The sequence below is a fragment of the Trachymyrmex cornetzi genome, unplaced genomic scaffold (assembly GCF_001594075.2).
Source record: "Trachymyrmex cornetzi isolate Tcor2-1 unplaced genomic scaffold, Tcor1.1 scaffold844, whole genome shotgun sequence".
Taxonomy (NCBI): domain Eukaryota; kingdom Metazoa; phylum Arthropoda; class Insecta; order Hymenoptera; family Formicidae; genus Trachymyrmex; species Trachymyrmex cornetzi.
In genome coordinates this window covers 39,503-56,777 of record NW_017300185.1, presented here as the reverse complement: position 1 = coordinate 56,777, position 17,275 = coordinate 39,503, and the positions used below count along the sequence as shown (strand labels likewise).

General features: G+C 36.7%; 3 protein-coding genes across 5 annotated transcripts in view; 2 read left to right on the top strand and 1 right to left on the bottom strand.

The window, feature by feature from the left end:
* The first annotated feature begins 32 nt into the window (after positions 1–32).
* AspRS-m (aspartyl-tRNA synthetase, mitochondrial) lies at positions 33–9,092 on the top strand. Its single transcript, XM_018519792.1, has 12 exons — positions 33–196; positions 445–721; positions 824–1,081; positions 1,159–1,527; positions 1,639–1,815; positions 1,874–2,053; positions 2,140–2,244; positions 2,309–2,530; positions 2,627–2,830; positions 2,895–3,078; positions 3,150–3,298; positions 9,022–9,092. The coding sequence occupies exons 2-12, from the start codon at positions 626–628 to the stop codon at positions 9,040–9,042; spliced, it is 1,965 nt and encodes a 654-aa protein (XP_018375294.1). The 5' UTR covers positions 33–196; positions 445–625; the 3' UTR covers positions 9,043–9,092.
* Positions 9,093–9,606: 514 nt separating this feature from the next.
* Wdr82 (WD repeat domain 82) lies at positions 9,607–10,581 on the bottom strand. Its single transcript, XM_018519796.1, has one exon. The coding sequence runs from the start codon at positions 10,571–10,573 to the stop codon at positions 9,626–9,628; it is 948 nt and encodes a 315-aa protein (XP_018375298.1). The 5' UTR covers positions 10,574–10,581; the 3' UTR covers positions 9,607–9,625.
* A 403-nt stretch (positions 10,582–10,984) lies between these two features.
* The window catches only part of LOC108769049 (leucine-rich repeat-containing protein 40), a 7,489-nt gene continuing 1,198 nt past the window's right edge, over positions 10,985–17,275 (top strand). The window contains exons 1-11 of one of the 3 annotated variants that reach the window (XM_018519793.1): positions 10,985–11,058; positions 11,744–11,816; positions 11,899–12,080; positions 14,699–14,892; positions 15,002–15,205; positions 15,284–15,407; positions 15,516–15,685; positions 15,793–15,935; positions 16,021–16,224; positions 16,347–16,679; positions 16,775–16,960. In XM_018519793.1, the coding sequence (XP_018375295.1) occupies positions 11,933–12,080; positions 14,699–14,892; positions 15,002–15,205; positions 15,284–15,407; positions 15,516–15,685; positions 15,793–15,935; positions 16,021–16,224; positions 16,347–16,679; positions 16,775–16,960 (1,706 nt within the window). In that variant the 5' untranslated portion in view covers positions 10,985–11,058; positions 11,744–11,816; positions 11,899–11,932. Of the gene's footprint in view, positions 11,059–11,301; positions 11,334–11,743; positions 11,817–11,898; positions 12,081–14,698; positions 14,893–15,001; positions 15,206–15,283; positions 15,408–15,515; positions 15,686–15,792; positions 15,936–16,020; positions 16,225–16,346; positions 16,680–16,774; positions 16,961–17,275 lie in introns of those variants that run through there. The other 2 variants (XM_018519795.1, XM_018519794.1) reach the window with 2 other exon arrangements.

Below are 17,275 nucleotides of genomic sequence, written 5' to 3'. Positions count from 1 at the left end.
GAATTATTTCGTTTTCCCCAGAAAACACAATAGAAATCTAGGGAATAATTGAATAATTCCGATCGGAATCCATTCCGATTATTTCCAATAGGTACCAATAGGTACCGGCCCGGCAATGAGAGGCAAAAACGTCCATTGATGTCATGTTATAAATAACGCAGTGTTCAATAATACGTGCGTGAATTTACAAATAATGGTACTCGACATTATTCGCACGAATGATCGAAGTGAAAAACTTGTAATTGTACATAACGATCTTTCGAATATCTAGCACAAAGATTTTGACAGTTAACATAAAGATTTCGTCAGACTTTAGCAGAACCAAATGATCAGTCAGTGCATGTGTCCAAAATTACAATGTTATATTATATAATTAGAAGATAATTATTATATATTGTCTGACATTTAAAATAATTATATTTATATAATATTTCTATTTGCAAGGCAGATGCTTTTTTCAGCCAGATTTGTGCAAAAACGCATCTAATGGGTCTAATTTTGTCATTGATTCCAAGAATACAAGAACGATAATGATTTTGTGAACGACTGCATATGAAACAAAGTAAAATTTACTAAAAGGTTGAACAATTTTCAAAAAGGAACTTTAGTAATACAACAGTATAAAATGTTTGCCGGCAGTAGAATTGTGCTTAGCCGCATAAATGTCATCGTGACAAGATACCATACATGGCCATTGATAAGTAATCTATCTAAAGTAAATGTAAGTTTCTAAACATTTTACATAATAATTTTTATTTTGGTATTGTAACCTGAAGCAATGATCTATATTTACTCAAAATTTAACGTATGAATTTCGTTTTAGTTTCTGCTAAAGGAACAATCTGCTATTTCAATGGCTTGTGTGCACAATTTAGTTATTAACAAATCAGTGCCGTTGAGAAAGGAACCAGTGTCACCAGTCAATAGATATGTTCAGAGAACACACACATGTGGTGAGCTGTCACTGAAGAATGTTGGAGAGGAAGTGAGATTAAGCGGTTGGCTGGAATTCCAGAGAATGAGGAAATTTATAACTTTACGAGATTCCTATGGATCAACGCAGTTACTTATACCCGAAGATGTATATAGATACAGTCATTATATATTAATATTTGGTAGCTGTTATATAAAACATTGAAAAGTTTCTAATAATTTCAGAGAAAGGATTTGATAGAAACTATACAGAATTCGTCTTTTGAAAGTGTTTTGAGCATAATAGGCAAAGTTGTATCAAGACCTGAAGATAAGCAGAATAAGAAAATGAAAACAGGCGACATAGAGGTATATGTTGAGTCTCTGGAGGTTCTAAATGCAGCATCGCAGAATCCCCCGGTGTTCATTAGAGAGTACAGTAAAGCCAAAGAGAGTCAGCAAATGAAATATAGGTATCTGTCACTGAGATACCCTGAACTGCAAAAGAATTTAAGGATACGTTCCTCCCTTTTAATGAGAATGAGAGAATTCTTGATCCATGAATGCAGTTTTGTGGACATTGAGACGCCAACATTATTTAAAAGTACACCAGGGGTATGCCTTGTTAATATCTAGTTTAGCATAAATCTGTGTCAATATATAAAATTGATTTATTATGCAATATCAAAATTAAAAAACCAAAACACATTAATTTTTTATGTTTAGGGTGCACAAGAATTTATAGTGCCTACGAGACAACCAGGTAACTTCTACTCGTTAGTACAGAGTCCTCAACAATTCAAGCAGCTTCTCATGGTAGGTGGCCTCGATAGATACTTTCAAATTGCTCGATGTTATCGAGACGAAACTGTTAGGCATGATAGACAGCCAGAGTTTACACAGGTAATTGTACATTGCGTTTATATATAAGTAATATATTTTATTATCAGCTATATTATAGCTAGACATTGAAATGTCGTTTGTTGACCGGGACGGAGTGATGAGTTTAATCGAAAATTTATTAATGTATTCATGGCCAGAAGAATTGGGTTCCATAAAAGTACCTTTTAAGCTTATAACTTATAAAGACGCAATGGAGTTGTATGGTACTGACAAACCGGACTTAAGAATATCATATCAAGTAAGGAGACTAATGTATACAATCTTGTTTTTTACCTCATGGAATAAACACACATGGTACTATTTCGATACAAAATTGCTTTCTAGATACAAGACCTCACACATATGTTTGATCTTCCAGTATTAAAGGAAACTATGAAGCTGGAAGGTGATAAACAAAAAGTGTACGCTTTAGTTTTTCCAAAGAAATATGTAGGTGTTCATTTTAACTTATTTTGATTTGTGTTCCAATGTTAATGTAATTTTTATATTGTAGAAGTACTTAACAAAATCTATCAGAGATGAACTCTCCAAGATTCGTAGCGATTATTTTGATACTACAAAGCTAGTTCAATTAAAAATTGAAAGCAATTCATGGAAGACACAGTTAGATAAGCTAAAACTGAAATCAGGAATTGTAGCGAAAGACGTATCACAGTACAGCAAGTTACAGGAAGGGGATGCAGTATTGCTGGCAATTGGACACCAAATGGATGCAGTGAGTATAAAGTCTAAGATTCTTTTTTTTTCTCCTTTAATAATTTTTTCTCTTCACCTGCAACTATAATAATTATTGTATACTATAATATTTTAGTTGAAACTCTTAGGAAAGCTACGTACCGAATTTACAAATATACTAGAAGCCAAAGGCGAACAAATACGTTCGTCCGAGGCTGAACTTGTATGGATCACGGACTTTCCGTTATTCACATTCGAAGAAATACTGGAATCGTCGCATCATCCATTTACGCAACCTCATCCAGAGGACATGGAATATCTTACAACCGACCCTTTAAAGGTCAATAAGACTCAAGTCGATTAATTAATTTTGTCATATTTTTTACATATCTTTTTTTCCAAAGGTGAGAGGCTTACATTACGATTTAGTGATGAATGGATCGGAAATAGCGGGAGGTTCCATTCGAATTCACGATGCGAATTTACAGAAGCAAATATTGGGAATGTTAAACATAGACGAAACAAAATTGTCGCACATGCTCGAGGCATTGACATACGGAGCTCCACCTCATGGTGGAATAGCTATAGGTATTACATTTTCACATGACAAATTTACATCTGTGAATTAAAATAAGACAAAACATTATTTCTTGTTCAAGGACTGGATCGTTTCGTCTGCGTACTTCGTAACGAAAAAAGTATAAAGAACGTCATAGCTTTCCCGAAAACGATGGAAGGACGAGATTTAATGTCCGGAGCGCCAGACGTTATTTCAGACGAGTTGAAAACTTTGTACCACATACAAACGGTAGATAAATAAAATTCTTTTTTTAGTAGCTATAAAATAGAATTGACATTGTACATTTCGCTCATGTATAATATGAAAAGACAATTCCTTGCAAGTTATATAAAAAAAATATAAAATTATTTATAAAATAAACTGTGGCAGTTTTTGGACGTTATTATCTGTAACATTTTTACCAAAAATGTAAGTTATTATCCAAGCTTTAAATAGTTATCAAAAGTATACAATTACGCCGCGAACTGATTAAATAAAGACAAAAAATAGATGTACAAAAAGTGTTTTATTTTTTTTCTGAGTAAACTCGTACGTTCAATCGAAATGTTTTTACAGAAAAATAAAAAATACATTCCAGCCTGCATACTAAACTATTGACATTCATTTTCAAGAAGGATCTAAGAAGGTTCCTTCTTTCTTTTGTACACTTCTTGAGAGCCTTTCTCCTGACAAGTATTCAACCTAACAAATTTTTTTCTTAACAAATACGCTGATATGTCGTGACTACCAACTGTCGGCGGACGAAAATTTACATCGCTTTTTATTCACATATATATCCATCTTGAAATAGCTCACAGTGTGAATTGGTACGATTATATATTAATTAACAAAACGTCATTAAATGGCGATGAAATATCTGTTCAGTTTGCGATGCGTCAAATTTGTCAAAATCGTTAAAAAGATCCTTTAATTAAGATAAGTATCTGTTCGATCGATCCTCTTGCGATTTTTTCAACACAAAAATGATGCAACTGTACATCCATAGATTAATTTTACGTACTAATTTTTTTGAAACAGTATAGAAGACATTTTAAAGACGAGCATCACATTTTTCTCATACCGTTGTTGTTACACATACAATTTTTAACTAAATACCGAATCAAGTCAGGATGACAAGTTTCCATAATTTCAGCAAATCCCGTAGAGCAAATCCAATTAAAAGAAGTGCTATTCTTCTCGACTTGAGGTATGCTTTCAGCAGACGCACACATTATGTTGTTCCGCGGGTCATCCGAATTGCTCCAATTACAACGCCGATGTGATCTATATTGTCATACGTTCCTAGTACCCTAAAACGCATGCAACTTACAGCAATCGGCACGAAGCCCTGCCCGATACAGATCATGTGATGAAATTCTTCGAGAATCAGAATCAACAGCGAGCGTGGGCCGCTCCTATTCTCGTTCTATTTGGGCCTGTTCTTTTTAGCTAAACTTCTTACACGGTTTATTTTACTTTTTTTTTTCATATTGAAGAAAAAAAAAGAAAGGTGAACGGTGCAAATAGTTCAGCTAAAAGAATAGACTGTTGTTAAAAGCAATTCGCATGAAGACTCAACGTAGGAACTTAGAAGAATCGCAAGATCTTTCGTCGCGTGTCTCTTCTATTACAATGTATGTTTTTGTGAACGCAAAGCGTACATTCACAAAAATGTAAGAGAACCATTAATATCTTTCTCACAAAACGCACGTTCACTTAAGCCAAACAGCACTCTAAATTTGAGTCTTGCTTGCTTCGCTTGTGTATATTTATACATATATATATATATATATATATATATCTCTCTTACAATTAGATTAAATCCAAACTCTAAATTCCTATGTTAAATAACCGTATGAATTAACGAGCGTGTTCGGGGAGGAACGTAATCACATTTACAGATTTACTAAGCCCGCTAATATTCGCCGGACATTACGTATCTTGCGAAGTGCCTCGTCTTCTCATCTCACACTCTCGCAAATTTTTTCGGTAGAAAAACGTCATCAATGTAACGGTGTCTTGTAAGAACAAGAGTTGACTTCAGTGAATGGACACGTACACGGGATGTTCCACGATTCTTCATGTACGATGTGAGTTTCCTTCGTAATCCTCTCGGTAATCTTGTACGAGACATGAGTACTTAAGCTGATCGTACTTTTTTTTTTAATAGTAAAAGAACGTTCGAGAGATGATGAATTCGATCTACAGAATTGTCTCTCTACTTCTGTTTTTTCTTCTTCCTGTCCGTGAAAGTGATGTGATAAACTTGCCAGGATATTATATATTACAATTTATTGTGTGCGCGTTCGTTTCTTTTGCTCTTGAGTGCGATTACTGATTCGCCGATCGAGTAGGGCTTCGAACCGGCGGTTTAATCTATTACGCTTAAAGTAGGAGTAGTAATAATAGCAGCAGTATAGTCGTAATAGTACAGTCGATCGCTCGGTTTTAAGGGCTCTCAAAATTCTCGACGTCGAACGAGATTGAAGGCGCGGGCCCGTGGGCGCTCGTTCGGTTGGCTGGCAGTATATACGTGTGTTAAATTGCATTTAATTCTAAATACGTAGATCGTTTTCGTAATATTCGAGGCGATTCGATTGACCTTCAACCCTTGTGCCGCTCAGTGTCTGTGATATATTTATAAAAAAAAACCGCAAGAAGAGATGAAGAGATAAAGTGACGCAGAATCCTGAGATAATGTTACATAAGTAGTGTCTCACTCTTTAAAGAATAATTAATATGAATAACAATTAAGCGTATATCGTAACTACCGTGACGTGTAATTGCAAATTACAATTTCAGTGTAAGGTCTCAATGTGCAACGTAACATTAATTCGGGCGTTTGTGCTGCTAAAAACGCGCGCTTTAAATTATAAAAATACAATAAATATTTATAATTTAAAACGCCTCTCTTGTACGCGCGCTCATTTTCTACAAAAAATTAAAAAATAAATCTGGTGATATTTATTCATAGAAGAAATAGGTTCTGCATTCGCGCGCAGTGCTCTCGTCAGCGTGAACGATCTCGGGCGGGGGAGGGGGGGCTTGAACACGTCGGTTGAAACTGTGCAGCTGAAGGGTCAAGGGTCTTTGTACTCCTCTCTGCAATTAATGTTTTTTCTCCCCTTTGCGGAAACGCATGCGAGATTCGTCCCGTGCGAGTTCGCAGGTAAGACGCCCTATCAATACGATTCTTTCGCGCACACCGCGTCGCCGTTATAAAAAATACTATTTTACAGCGCAGGAGGCAAGCTCTCGTCCATGCAAATCACATGCTCACATAGACGGACTCGCATTGGATACAAACGTGTAATAATCACTCGCACCAGCAATCTCGCTCGTACATACATACAAGCACGTACACACCCGCTATCGAATAAAATATCATTGACCACACGTTCTTGCACGAAATATATGTTAAACGGAGACGCCTAGAAAATTCTACAGGAAATAATGGATACTACTGTATATACATACAAAACGGATGGAGATAGGAGCGGCAGACGATCGAATAGATCGAGCAACGGCCAAGTTCGGATCACTATGTTTTTACAAAAAAGCAGAAAGCGAGATTGAGATTTGCAGCAGAGATAAAGAAAGAGAAAGAACGCGAGAGAGAACGGAATAGGATTACAGTTGCAACGCAAGACTCGCCACGCGGCTCCGTGCGATCGTAGCATCCGTACGTCTTACTAGCGGCGAAGTATAGCTAAAGGTCTGCTTTTTATTCTTCTGCACTAGATTGTACTAGAATTCTCTTTCTCGTTTTCGCCAAATATCAAATGTATACCTATCTCACTTGAAGTTCCAAAAGTGTACAAGTTTAACCACAGAAAATGGATCTTAAGTTTTACTGTTTCCGTCTTTTTTTTTCTTAGCAAAGAAATCTGCGATGCTCACCTATTCGTTCGCGCCGCGTTATTCGCTTCGCGGAGGCGGAACGCCGCGAACGTAATTTCTCACGGTTGTTTCTTGGCGAGCAAAAAACGTTTATGCATATTTTCGTAAGTCTTGCTCACCAAGAAACGAGATGAGCTACCGTCTTGTGTCGCACATAAACGCCAAGTATTATCGAATTAGTTCATGAGATACGATTACATCTAAAAGAAAAGAGGAAGAAAAGAAGTGCGCCTTCTACGAATGTCGAATGTATTTTTTACCCGGCCCGCCGGTTCCACGCGTGTAGATTAGAACCACTTACTGTATCGTAATACGGTAAATCGCGATTTATTGCCGACAATTACGTACGCATCACCGTAATGAATACTACTTCACTACACGTAACGCAACACCTTGTCACGCAGAGGACTTTATCTATTCGTGAGGACTCGCGTTTTCTTTTCTTCCTTCTCTTTTTTCTCCGGTTTTCCTTCACTTATTTCTTTATCACCAAACTGACTTCTTGTCGTGTATAACAAATATTCGGTCACTCTGTTATTTTCGCGCCGATATCTTCCGGTACATTCTCATCTTCGACGGTGAAGATCATCTCAGATCACCGTTGCCATCATCATCGACGCCTTCCACGAGATCTGTTCACGTTGCTCGCACTCAACATCTTCGCTTTCTCACTTTTCAATGCCCAAATATATGACTTGTTTGGATTAAGGTTAAGACCGAAGCGTAAACCCAGCAATATATATATAGATATATTATATATGTATATATATATATCTCATTTTAAGTTTAAAAATTTTTGAGAATTTCAAGTAATGCGAACAGACTTATTATTAAAACACACAAAAAAAGAAATGTTTTTTTTTAAGCTAACTTATTCATTATGCATTATTCATCTTTTCTTTTTTCTAATGAGAGAAAAAAAAAAGAAAAATGAATTATGCAAAAAGTTCGGTTGAAAAAAACAGATCCAAGGTCTCTGACTTTTCTTTGTGATTTGCTACGAAAGCGACGACGATGGTGGGGGCCTTTTCACGCGCGACATCGTCGGTCTTCTGCGTCTCACCGTCTTTGATTATCGGGAATCCATCAGGCGTTTTTAATTCACTTTTAATTCGCCTTCGCGATGTGTGCGTACGCGTGTACACAAAGCGCAATTAGGTGTTTCCGATGATCTACGTAATACGTATGAGAACCGGGCATGGCCGTATACAGGAACAAAAATGATCGATATTTAACGTCCTTTTACGATCTTTTGCGTTCATACGAGCTTCGAAAGATATTTTCTATGCATCACGCATCTAATGCCAGCTACGTTGGGTAGTCTCAAGTCTTTATTCGTAAACCATGAGATAATGCACGTTATCTCACGTATTATCCAGAGCTATGTACGTTGAAAGTGAAATGGACGAGATAAGAATTGAAGGCTGATGACTAACAAACTTAAGATTACGGGCCGATCACTTACGTTGCAAAATACACAAAATTATCAATGTCAAAGGTAAAATTAATATCACAAAGGAAACTAGAAATTTCTCATTTTGCGCAATGATTTCCTTGCATTTTTAATCAGCCTAAGAACCTTATCCTGTATGCGACCATGCGGATCAGACTAATCGTAATGTATCATAATCAGATTTACAATTTGCTTGCAACGGGCTGCCTGCTGAAACGTCGATGGGATCTGAATGAGTATTCGGAGATCTCTCGTACGCGGCTTTGCGCGTTTAATAAAATTAAATTAACATCCAAATGTCTGAGGCAACGCGCGCGTGACCTGTTATCAAAAATGTAAAGCGTTAGACGTGTAATAATAAAACATGCATCGTCTTACGATGGGTCGAAAACAAATCGCCGATGATACCGATTCGATTTCGGCCGATTCGGTCGGTACAACGTTTCCTCACGGTGCATTCAATTAAACAAGGCTGTATTCAAAGACGCCGTATACCCGAATACGCGAATCTTGTCTCTCTAGCTGTTCGCAGTTTTCTACGCTTAGCTTCACCGAAATAACAGTACAAAATTCTCGTAGACGGTAATTGCTTCCAGATAGTACATCGTTCTATATGCAGGTGTATTTTCGCAACAACTAGCGCGACGAAATTCTACAGTAATTTTCTCGAACACAATCGGGCAAAACGGTTGACTGCCCGGGAACGGACGAAATCCAAAGATGCTAACCTCTTCCGGCATGTAACATTCGTTCCACGTATCATTAAACGATGACACACAGATACGTAGGAAGAGGCTACTTATACAAGACACATTCGAAACGTCTACAAAACATGGATCTTCGTATATTGGTATAATGAAGACAATAATGCCGATAACGACGATGATGGAAAGTTGTATTCCATGTGGACCTTTTCGAAACACGAACGTACAAGCGATGGTCCAGCTGTTCAAGTTCTTTCGTGATGTCTTGTTTGCTCCCTCGGATACGTTTCAGAACTGGTATACCATACAACAGCTATTCCAGTTTTGCACGTATAATGTAAATGCAATGTGTTTTGTTGTAAATAAATTCGATCAAACAAGTTATAAACATCCTCTGATTGTTATTCTCAACTGACTGCCTCTTTTCCCGCACTCTTCTATTTTCTCTTCCTTCTCTCTTTACCTCTCCTTCATGAAGTAGATTCTGACATCTTGCTCTGCATTTCTTGTAAATTAGTCTTATGCATTTTCATCGATGGTGGGTAGCCAGAAAGCCATGTTGGTACATGCAGACGCCAGCATCATGTACTTGGGATTGAACTGGATACACTGCACCGGTGCCGGATGATCACCATTCAACACACAAACTTTGTAACCGGTCTCCGCGTTCCACACGTGCACCCTACCATCTGTGGAGCCACTGAACACAAATTGGGAATCCGGACTAAAACTAGCCTCTATGGCAATCCCCTTGTTGTTGAGATGTCCAGCAAAAGTCTGTAAGGGTGTACCATGAAAAGCGTCAATTAAACGAATCGTACTACCGTTGGTAGAGATTAAGATGGTCTTGCCGTCTCTGCTGAACTTCAATCCAGTCCAATCACACTCTTTTTCCTGCGACAGCTTGAAGGTAACAAATGGACCCTTATCAAAGCTACGCAGATCATACAGCTTGATACTTTCTGAATTGACTCCAGCTGCGAAGATAAGACCTTCGGGATCATATGCTGCTACTGGCCGTCCTGAGACATTCATCACCCCGTGACAATTTGGCGAGCGTAGGTCCCACAGTCTCAGGGATTTGTCTAAGGAACCAGAGAGGAAAGTATCCTCGATAGGACTGATACATAGTGACACTACCTTTTTCGAGTGACCAGGAAAATAACGTATATACTTGTTGTCATGTAAGCTGAGATAGCGGATTGTGTCGTCGACCTTGGTGCTGCTGTGTATCGCGGTGTTCTTCGCGTGGGTAAAGTGTATCAAGTCGACGCCGTACTTCTTGGAGTTGACCGTCCGCACCTGGGTACCCTTCTCACAGTCGTATATGACGATCTGGTCATCCTCCGAGCAAGAAATCAAGGTGTCGCCGTTGGGCGAGAAATCAATACTGTTTATCCGATCTGTGTTCTCGCGGAATACCTTGGCCACCTTGAAGCTCCTCACCACGTGGTCGACGAGCTTCATGGTGATGGACGGCGCGTCCTCCCTCTCGTGCCGTCCTCTTAACTTCCTGGACTCCACAATCTCTGTGTTTGTGCTGTGACCGGATGCGAAGACCGCCGGGCGCGGGGGCCGGGCGTGTGGGTCGCGGATGCGGACGCGGCCGCCAAGTTGCCCCCTCGCGAAGGAGGAGGGAAAGCGGAGGCTTGCGTGTCACCGCGGAGATCACTGAGAAAGATTGAGGTGGCCGCGAATACGGTCCAGACAGAGAGAGTCGGGACAGGAGAAGAGAGGAAGGGGGGAGGGGAGGAGGCGGGCTGTCCACCGGGACGCGGGCGAGGAATCCCCTCGCGCCGTCCTTATCGCCACAGATCGCTCACCACTCTCTCGCAGTCGTTCACCACCGTGGACTCCCGTGACGGATACCTCTCCGCCGACGTGGCTTTCCCTTTTTCCGTGAAACGGACGCCGTCAGCGGGACCGCCGACCGTAACACCAAAGCACTGCACGTATGTACGCGTACAAATCCTGTCAACCGATTGGCCGAGAAATTCGTCGTCTCCTGCGAGTGTACTGTACCTAGGACCCGTGAGCGTATTCCTCACTCTCTGTGCCCCCAATCGGTAGCGGTAAATTCGGCAGGCAAGCGACACCGACTCCACTTTAGTTGGTCTTCTTCTTCTAATATTTAAGTGGCCCAGGTTCCGACTTTAGTTGGTACTTTGGAGTTTGGCAGTCGTGTTCAGCAAGCGTGAAAGGCCGCTACGTATGGCGCCGCTCTAGTGTAAGAAGCGTGTAGAAATTATTTTCACCGCGAATACGCCATCTACGTTTACCACCACCGCCGCGGAACTACGTGTTTAGTTATCGCTCGGTCGGTAATGTCGTGTTCGGTCGATAATATCGCCTGAAGAAAATCCATTTTTTTTTCATTTATTCTTCCTTTTTTCAACGTCTTTAGTTCGTTCTTTAGACTGAATTTTTCATCTTTACTCTTTTTTCCCTATATTTAATGATATTTAATTTATATCTAATTTTTGGGTGTTTTCCATTTGATGACACAAGCTCTCATTCTGATTTGTTATTCATTGAATGTCAAGATAAAATGAGATTTATGTCAATTTGTGTCACTGAATGGAAAACGTTCTATATCCCTTTCTTTCTCTCCAAAATTTATGTCTGTTTTATTTCAAGTGCAGGAAGTACAACACAGTACAGCACAGTACAGTTACACAAAGCGGCCTGTCGTCCACCCACCTGTATTTACGTAAGTAGTCACACACACAGTGATCATTTTTTTTCGTGCTTTTTGGTTCTTTTTTCGTGTAAAAGGGAGATCGTATCCGTAGTGGAGATACGCATTGATGGGTATTTCATTCCACGATGAGCGACATTCGAAAAAAAGTCAATCACTTGGCGGTTTTTAAACGACGGACCAAGAACGAAGACAACAATGAATTATCGAGGAGCATCATTATAGGGGCGAGAAAGACGGGCCAGTTAAATCTCTCGTCGAAGGGACTGTCCACGGGTATATTATATTTACGAGCACCGCCTGTGCATACTAAAATTGTAAACTGGACGATGGAACGATCGACGATACTATCGAATTCGCTCTACGTTTACATTCATATTACGTCGCACAGTTATTTCGAGCATGCTCCAGTTTTCGTTTAGATCATACGAAAGCTTATGTTCATAATTGGACGGACATGCATGATATTGCGATGATAGTATTCAAGTACAGTTATATTAGAACCATAATGTTTATGATGGGTGCTTTTCAGCAAGATACAGATGATACAATATAACACTGTGAATCAGTAATAATAAATTATTGGCAACATGTTAGGGCTGCTCTTTTTAGCTAAATTTCTTGCTTGATTCATCTTTCTTCCTTTTTTCTTCACATTGAAGAAAAAAGAAAGATTTTTCTGGGTTAAATTTGGAGATATATTGACCATTGTTTGATGCCAATTAGGATTGCTTACAGAATATAAACTAACAGTAATATTACATCAATATTCTAATTTTTCAATAATATAAATGTAATATAACAGATGTTCGCATAAGAGTTACATTATTGAGTTATTGAGTAAGAAATCATAATATTAATGTTATAGGCCTTCTACAATAAGCCGCAAGTCAGAAGTTCTAAGTGATCTTAAGTCATAATTGGTGAAGTTGGCCAATAACCAACTTGAACGACTTGGTTAAGACTTCTGACCTTCTGACTTGCCACTTATTGTAGAAGGCCTGTTTGTGTTCACTATTTGTGTTCTGTGAGTACAGTCTCATTTATCAATAATAAGCAAAGATGAAATGTCATCTGCATCTCTTGCTGAAAAGTACTTTAGTTCATCAATACACACAAGCCTCAAATACAATACACAGATCTTTTTATATCTTTGTTGCCTGTCAATTATCGCTTGGAAGTTGTTGCAATAAGTATTCAATAAGTTTTTATTATTAGATTTATTTGTATTCGATATGATGCACATGTGCATTGTGAATGAGGGTGCGATGATGTGCATAGTGTTTCCTTATTCACCATTGTGTCATGTAAAAGCTCTTTGTAATATACAAAATATCAGAGAATACATTTTTAAAGTTTTCCGAACAATTGAAGATTCCAGAGACTTACATGACACAACTAATGGAATCTTATCATATATGTACAACAAATGGACAATCTCAGATATACAAGGTGTTTTGGAAATCTTATAACTGGGAAAGAGATGATTTCTCTTGTTGAAATAAGTAAAAAATATATAATAACATTTTTTATATGGAGTTCTGTTTTGATAAAATCGAATTTGAATATTCATTAAGTACAGATACACTTGCTTAATCACTGTCAAGTGGCTATAATCTGTTTGGTTTATCTGATTGTTTACTACTATCTGTTTTTACATTAATCTAGTGTAGTGTAAAATAATTCAATAAGTTTTAATAATGTATTTATTTTATTAATTGAAATATCGTTGAAAATGTTTATAGGAAAAAATTTATTTTTTTTTTATTTTACATGAGGAATCACCTCCCTCCTGATTAAGATTTCTAGAACACCCTTTATATAGATACATGTAAGTATTGTGAATGAGAATGCAAAGAAAGATGTGTGCAATATTGTTCGTCATCATATCAAGTTTTTTTGGAATGTATAAAAGATCAAAATTCATATTTTAATATATCATTACTAGTTTAGACAAGATACAAAATTGGTGTAATAAATTGGTATTTTTCTTATGAATTTATATTCTATAGATAATATAGCTGTAAGTCCAGCAGTGTGAAAGTCAAATAAATCTGGTTTTGCACAATTGTGTTTCTTTTTTTATATACATGTATTTTTAATTTATATGTACATATATACACTGCCGGAAATTGAAATCCCAAGTTACACAGAATGTTTGTTTACATGAGTTATTATATTGATATCTATTACAAGTGGAATGCTATTCCACAAGATGACATTCGACACCTCTACGATCGGATGCATGCACATTTAGAGGCCTGCATTCAACATAGAGGTGACTACAGTGGGTATTAAGTCGGAATATACTTAATGTTTACATGGCGCTACACTTGTATCCTGCGAATTGTGACCTTGTAATAGATATCAATAAAATAACTCATATGAACAAATATTCTGTGCAACTTTCATTCATCCAGCACAACTCCTTCATGGTGTTGGGATTTCAATTTCCGGCAGTGTATTATATATAAATACAAGTCATAAATGTGGCAAAATTCTAAATTTCCTCAGCAAAAATATTACATTTAATATTTATTTTTTATTTAAGCTTAAGTTTAATATTTGTTTCATTTAATATCGTGTCACTAATGTTGCTTCAAGATACATTTTAAAACAATTTATGCTTATAATTATAAATGAAACATGCTTGGTGTCGTATAAATATTATTCATTATCATTATTTTAAATTGCTTTGCATGCTTTGCCAAAAAAAAAAACGTGTAATATTAGAAGTGATCGTAGGTATACTTCGACGTAACTTATTGTTAGTTTATTCGCCATATCAGGTAAGTAAATTTTATATAATAACGTTTTCATTGAATTTAATGGCATAGTAGTTCATAGTGCAGAAAGGGTAGAATCCTGAACATAGGAATTAATACGCGTTACAGTACCTGACAAAATATGGAATATAAACGAATTAACGGAAGAGGAATTACGTGATTTACATTTCGAACTTGATTATGAACCTCTAGAGGAGCGATGGTGGGAACAAGAGCCACTGAAGATGTTAGATATGAGCTGCAATAGTTTAACTGTAATCGATAATAAATTAGAACTTCTAACAGAACTGAATACTTTAAATGTATGTATAAATTATTTCTTGTTTATTGCGATCATAAAAGTGTATGTTTTCAATATTTCTATATATGTATATATATGTATGATCTTAAATATTTTAATACTGTTTCTAGTTACATAGCAATTTGTTGGAAGAACTCCCATCTGAAATCGGTTCTCTGCGCAAATTAAAAGTACTAAATCTATCAGACAATAGACTAAAAAATTTACCTCATGAATTTTATATGTTGGAGGAATTATGCGAGTTATATCTAAGAAGTAATCAACTAAGTATACTCGAAGCTGAGATTGGAGATTTATTCATGTTAACTCTTATGGTAAAAAATACATATCAATATACGTGATTATGTAAAGCTAATTTTTTAAATGAAATAATTGTATATACATCTTTTTAGGATTTATCGTATAATAATTTAAAAGAATTACCGATCGGAATGGGATATTTGGTGCGGCTAGAGACATTGAATTTATGTCAGAATATGATAAAAGAGTTACCACCTGATGTAACAAGTATGCGATGTGAGTTTCTCTCATGCACAACGCATTAATAATATAATTGATACAAAAGTGATTTATATTTTGTAATATTCATTATTCGATAAAATGATTATTGTATTTTCCTGATAGCATTAAAAACGTTAGATATCAGCTTTAATCAATTGGAGACGATACCACCATTAGGTGAATTACGAAAAGTAGAAAGAATTATGTTCCAGTCGAATAATTTGCAGGAATTTCCAGACATATCAGGTTGTTCAGCTTTAACAGTATTGCATTTGGATAACAATAACATTCCTGTATGTGTTAATGTATATATTTATGCTTGAGCCAATCAAGACTAAAATTCAGCTTGCTATTATAAACGCAGTGTTTTACTAAAGCAATAATATATTCTTTCTTACAGGAAATTGATCCGCAACGCTTAGAGGCGGTAGGGCATCTAAAACAGCTCACAATGCAAAATAATACAATTGAAGTAATACCTGAAGAAATAATCAAATTAATAAATTTGGAAGTTTTTGACTTGTCGCATAATAATATATCTTTGTATGTCACATAACTTGTCTTTCTCTTAATACATATTATAGTTTTATATACTTAGAGCGTTCATTAAGATGAATCTTTTTTACAGAATACCTTATTGCATCGGCATATTGCCTAATTTAAAGCAATTTGCAATCGAAGGAAATAATATAAAAAATGTAAGGAGAGATATAATACGATGCGGTACGCTTCGCATTTTAACACACATTCGCCAAACTGTACATGTTAGTACAAGTATGAACACCAGAGAATTACTACAACCTAGTGCCAGTAACAGTATTCATCCTGATAAGTATGTAAAGATTAATCTGTTAATGGTATGATCAACTTAGATGTGTGTTATTATTACACTAAACAAATTTTTGAAGAAGCATTTTATGTGTAAAATCAAGTATATAATTTATAATAATACAGATATATGATGAAGAACACAAGGTTGTTCAGCTTAGCTGGGCAAAATCTTTCGGAAATATCCGAAGAAATCTTGGAAGATGCAGCGGAAGCCTCTGTCACAACCATCGACTTAAGTAGAAACAAGCTATCAGGATTGCCTAATAAAATGTCAGCAATCGTTACAGTGACAGACCTAAAATTGACTTCAAATCATTTAGCAAGCTTACCAGAATGGATTGGTGAAAAGTACAAGTGCTTGCAAGTTTTAGACATAAGTAAAAATCACTTGCAGTCTCTACCATCAAACATCGGTTGCCTGAAATACTTGCGAGATATTGATATCTCGTTCAATAGGTATTACAGATATAATTTTGATTTGTGCAGGAATGTTTTCAACATTCGTTTTTAACGTAGAAATATAAGTTTATGAGCTGAATATTATTCTGTAGGTTTACTGAATTACCAGAAACTATTTATGATGTAGAAGCATTGGAAAGTTTGATTGCCAATGACAATCAAATCGCGAAAATAGATGTACCGCTGTTGGAAAAATTAAAAAGGCTAGCAGTTTTAAATCTGACAAATAACAATATCGTTCACGTACCTCCTGAACTTGGAAACTTGAAAAACTTAAGGTAATAAATATTTTGCTGCATAATATTACTCTCTCATATTTTCATCATACGTTACGCGAGTTTTTTAATTCATTGATTGATTAATCGCATTATGCGCAAATGCAATTTTGCTCCATAAATACGATTGATTAATAGATGAATTAAAAAACCTATTGGTACTTATTGTTAGTATAATATTATTTGTTTTCGTATAGATATATTGCTTAGGGCCGGTTGTTCCACTTTTAAATTTTACCTGTTAAGTAAATATGCCAATCCACGCATGTGATTGGGTAATCTTGCTACTTACTCGATAGGCAGTGGCGGATTAACAAA

Bases quoted from the DNA above. Each gene is read 5' to 3' on its own strand.
- AspRS-m (XM_018519792.1), top strand. From the start codon at position 626: ATGTTTGCCGGCAGTAGAATTGTGCTTAGCCGCATAAATGTCATCGTG. The intron at 1,816-1,873 runs GTAATTGTACAT...GCTATATTATAG, and splicing joins GACAGCCAGAGTTTACACAG to CTAGACATTGAAATGTCGTT. The intron at 3,299-9,021 runs GTAGATAAATAA...TTCTATATGCAG, and splicing joins CTTTGTACCACATACAAACG to GTGTATTTTCGCAACAACTA.
- Wdr82 (XM_018519796.1), bottom strand. From the start codon at position 10,573: ATGAAGCTCGTCGACCACGTGGTGAGGAGCTTCAAGGTGGCCAAGGTA.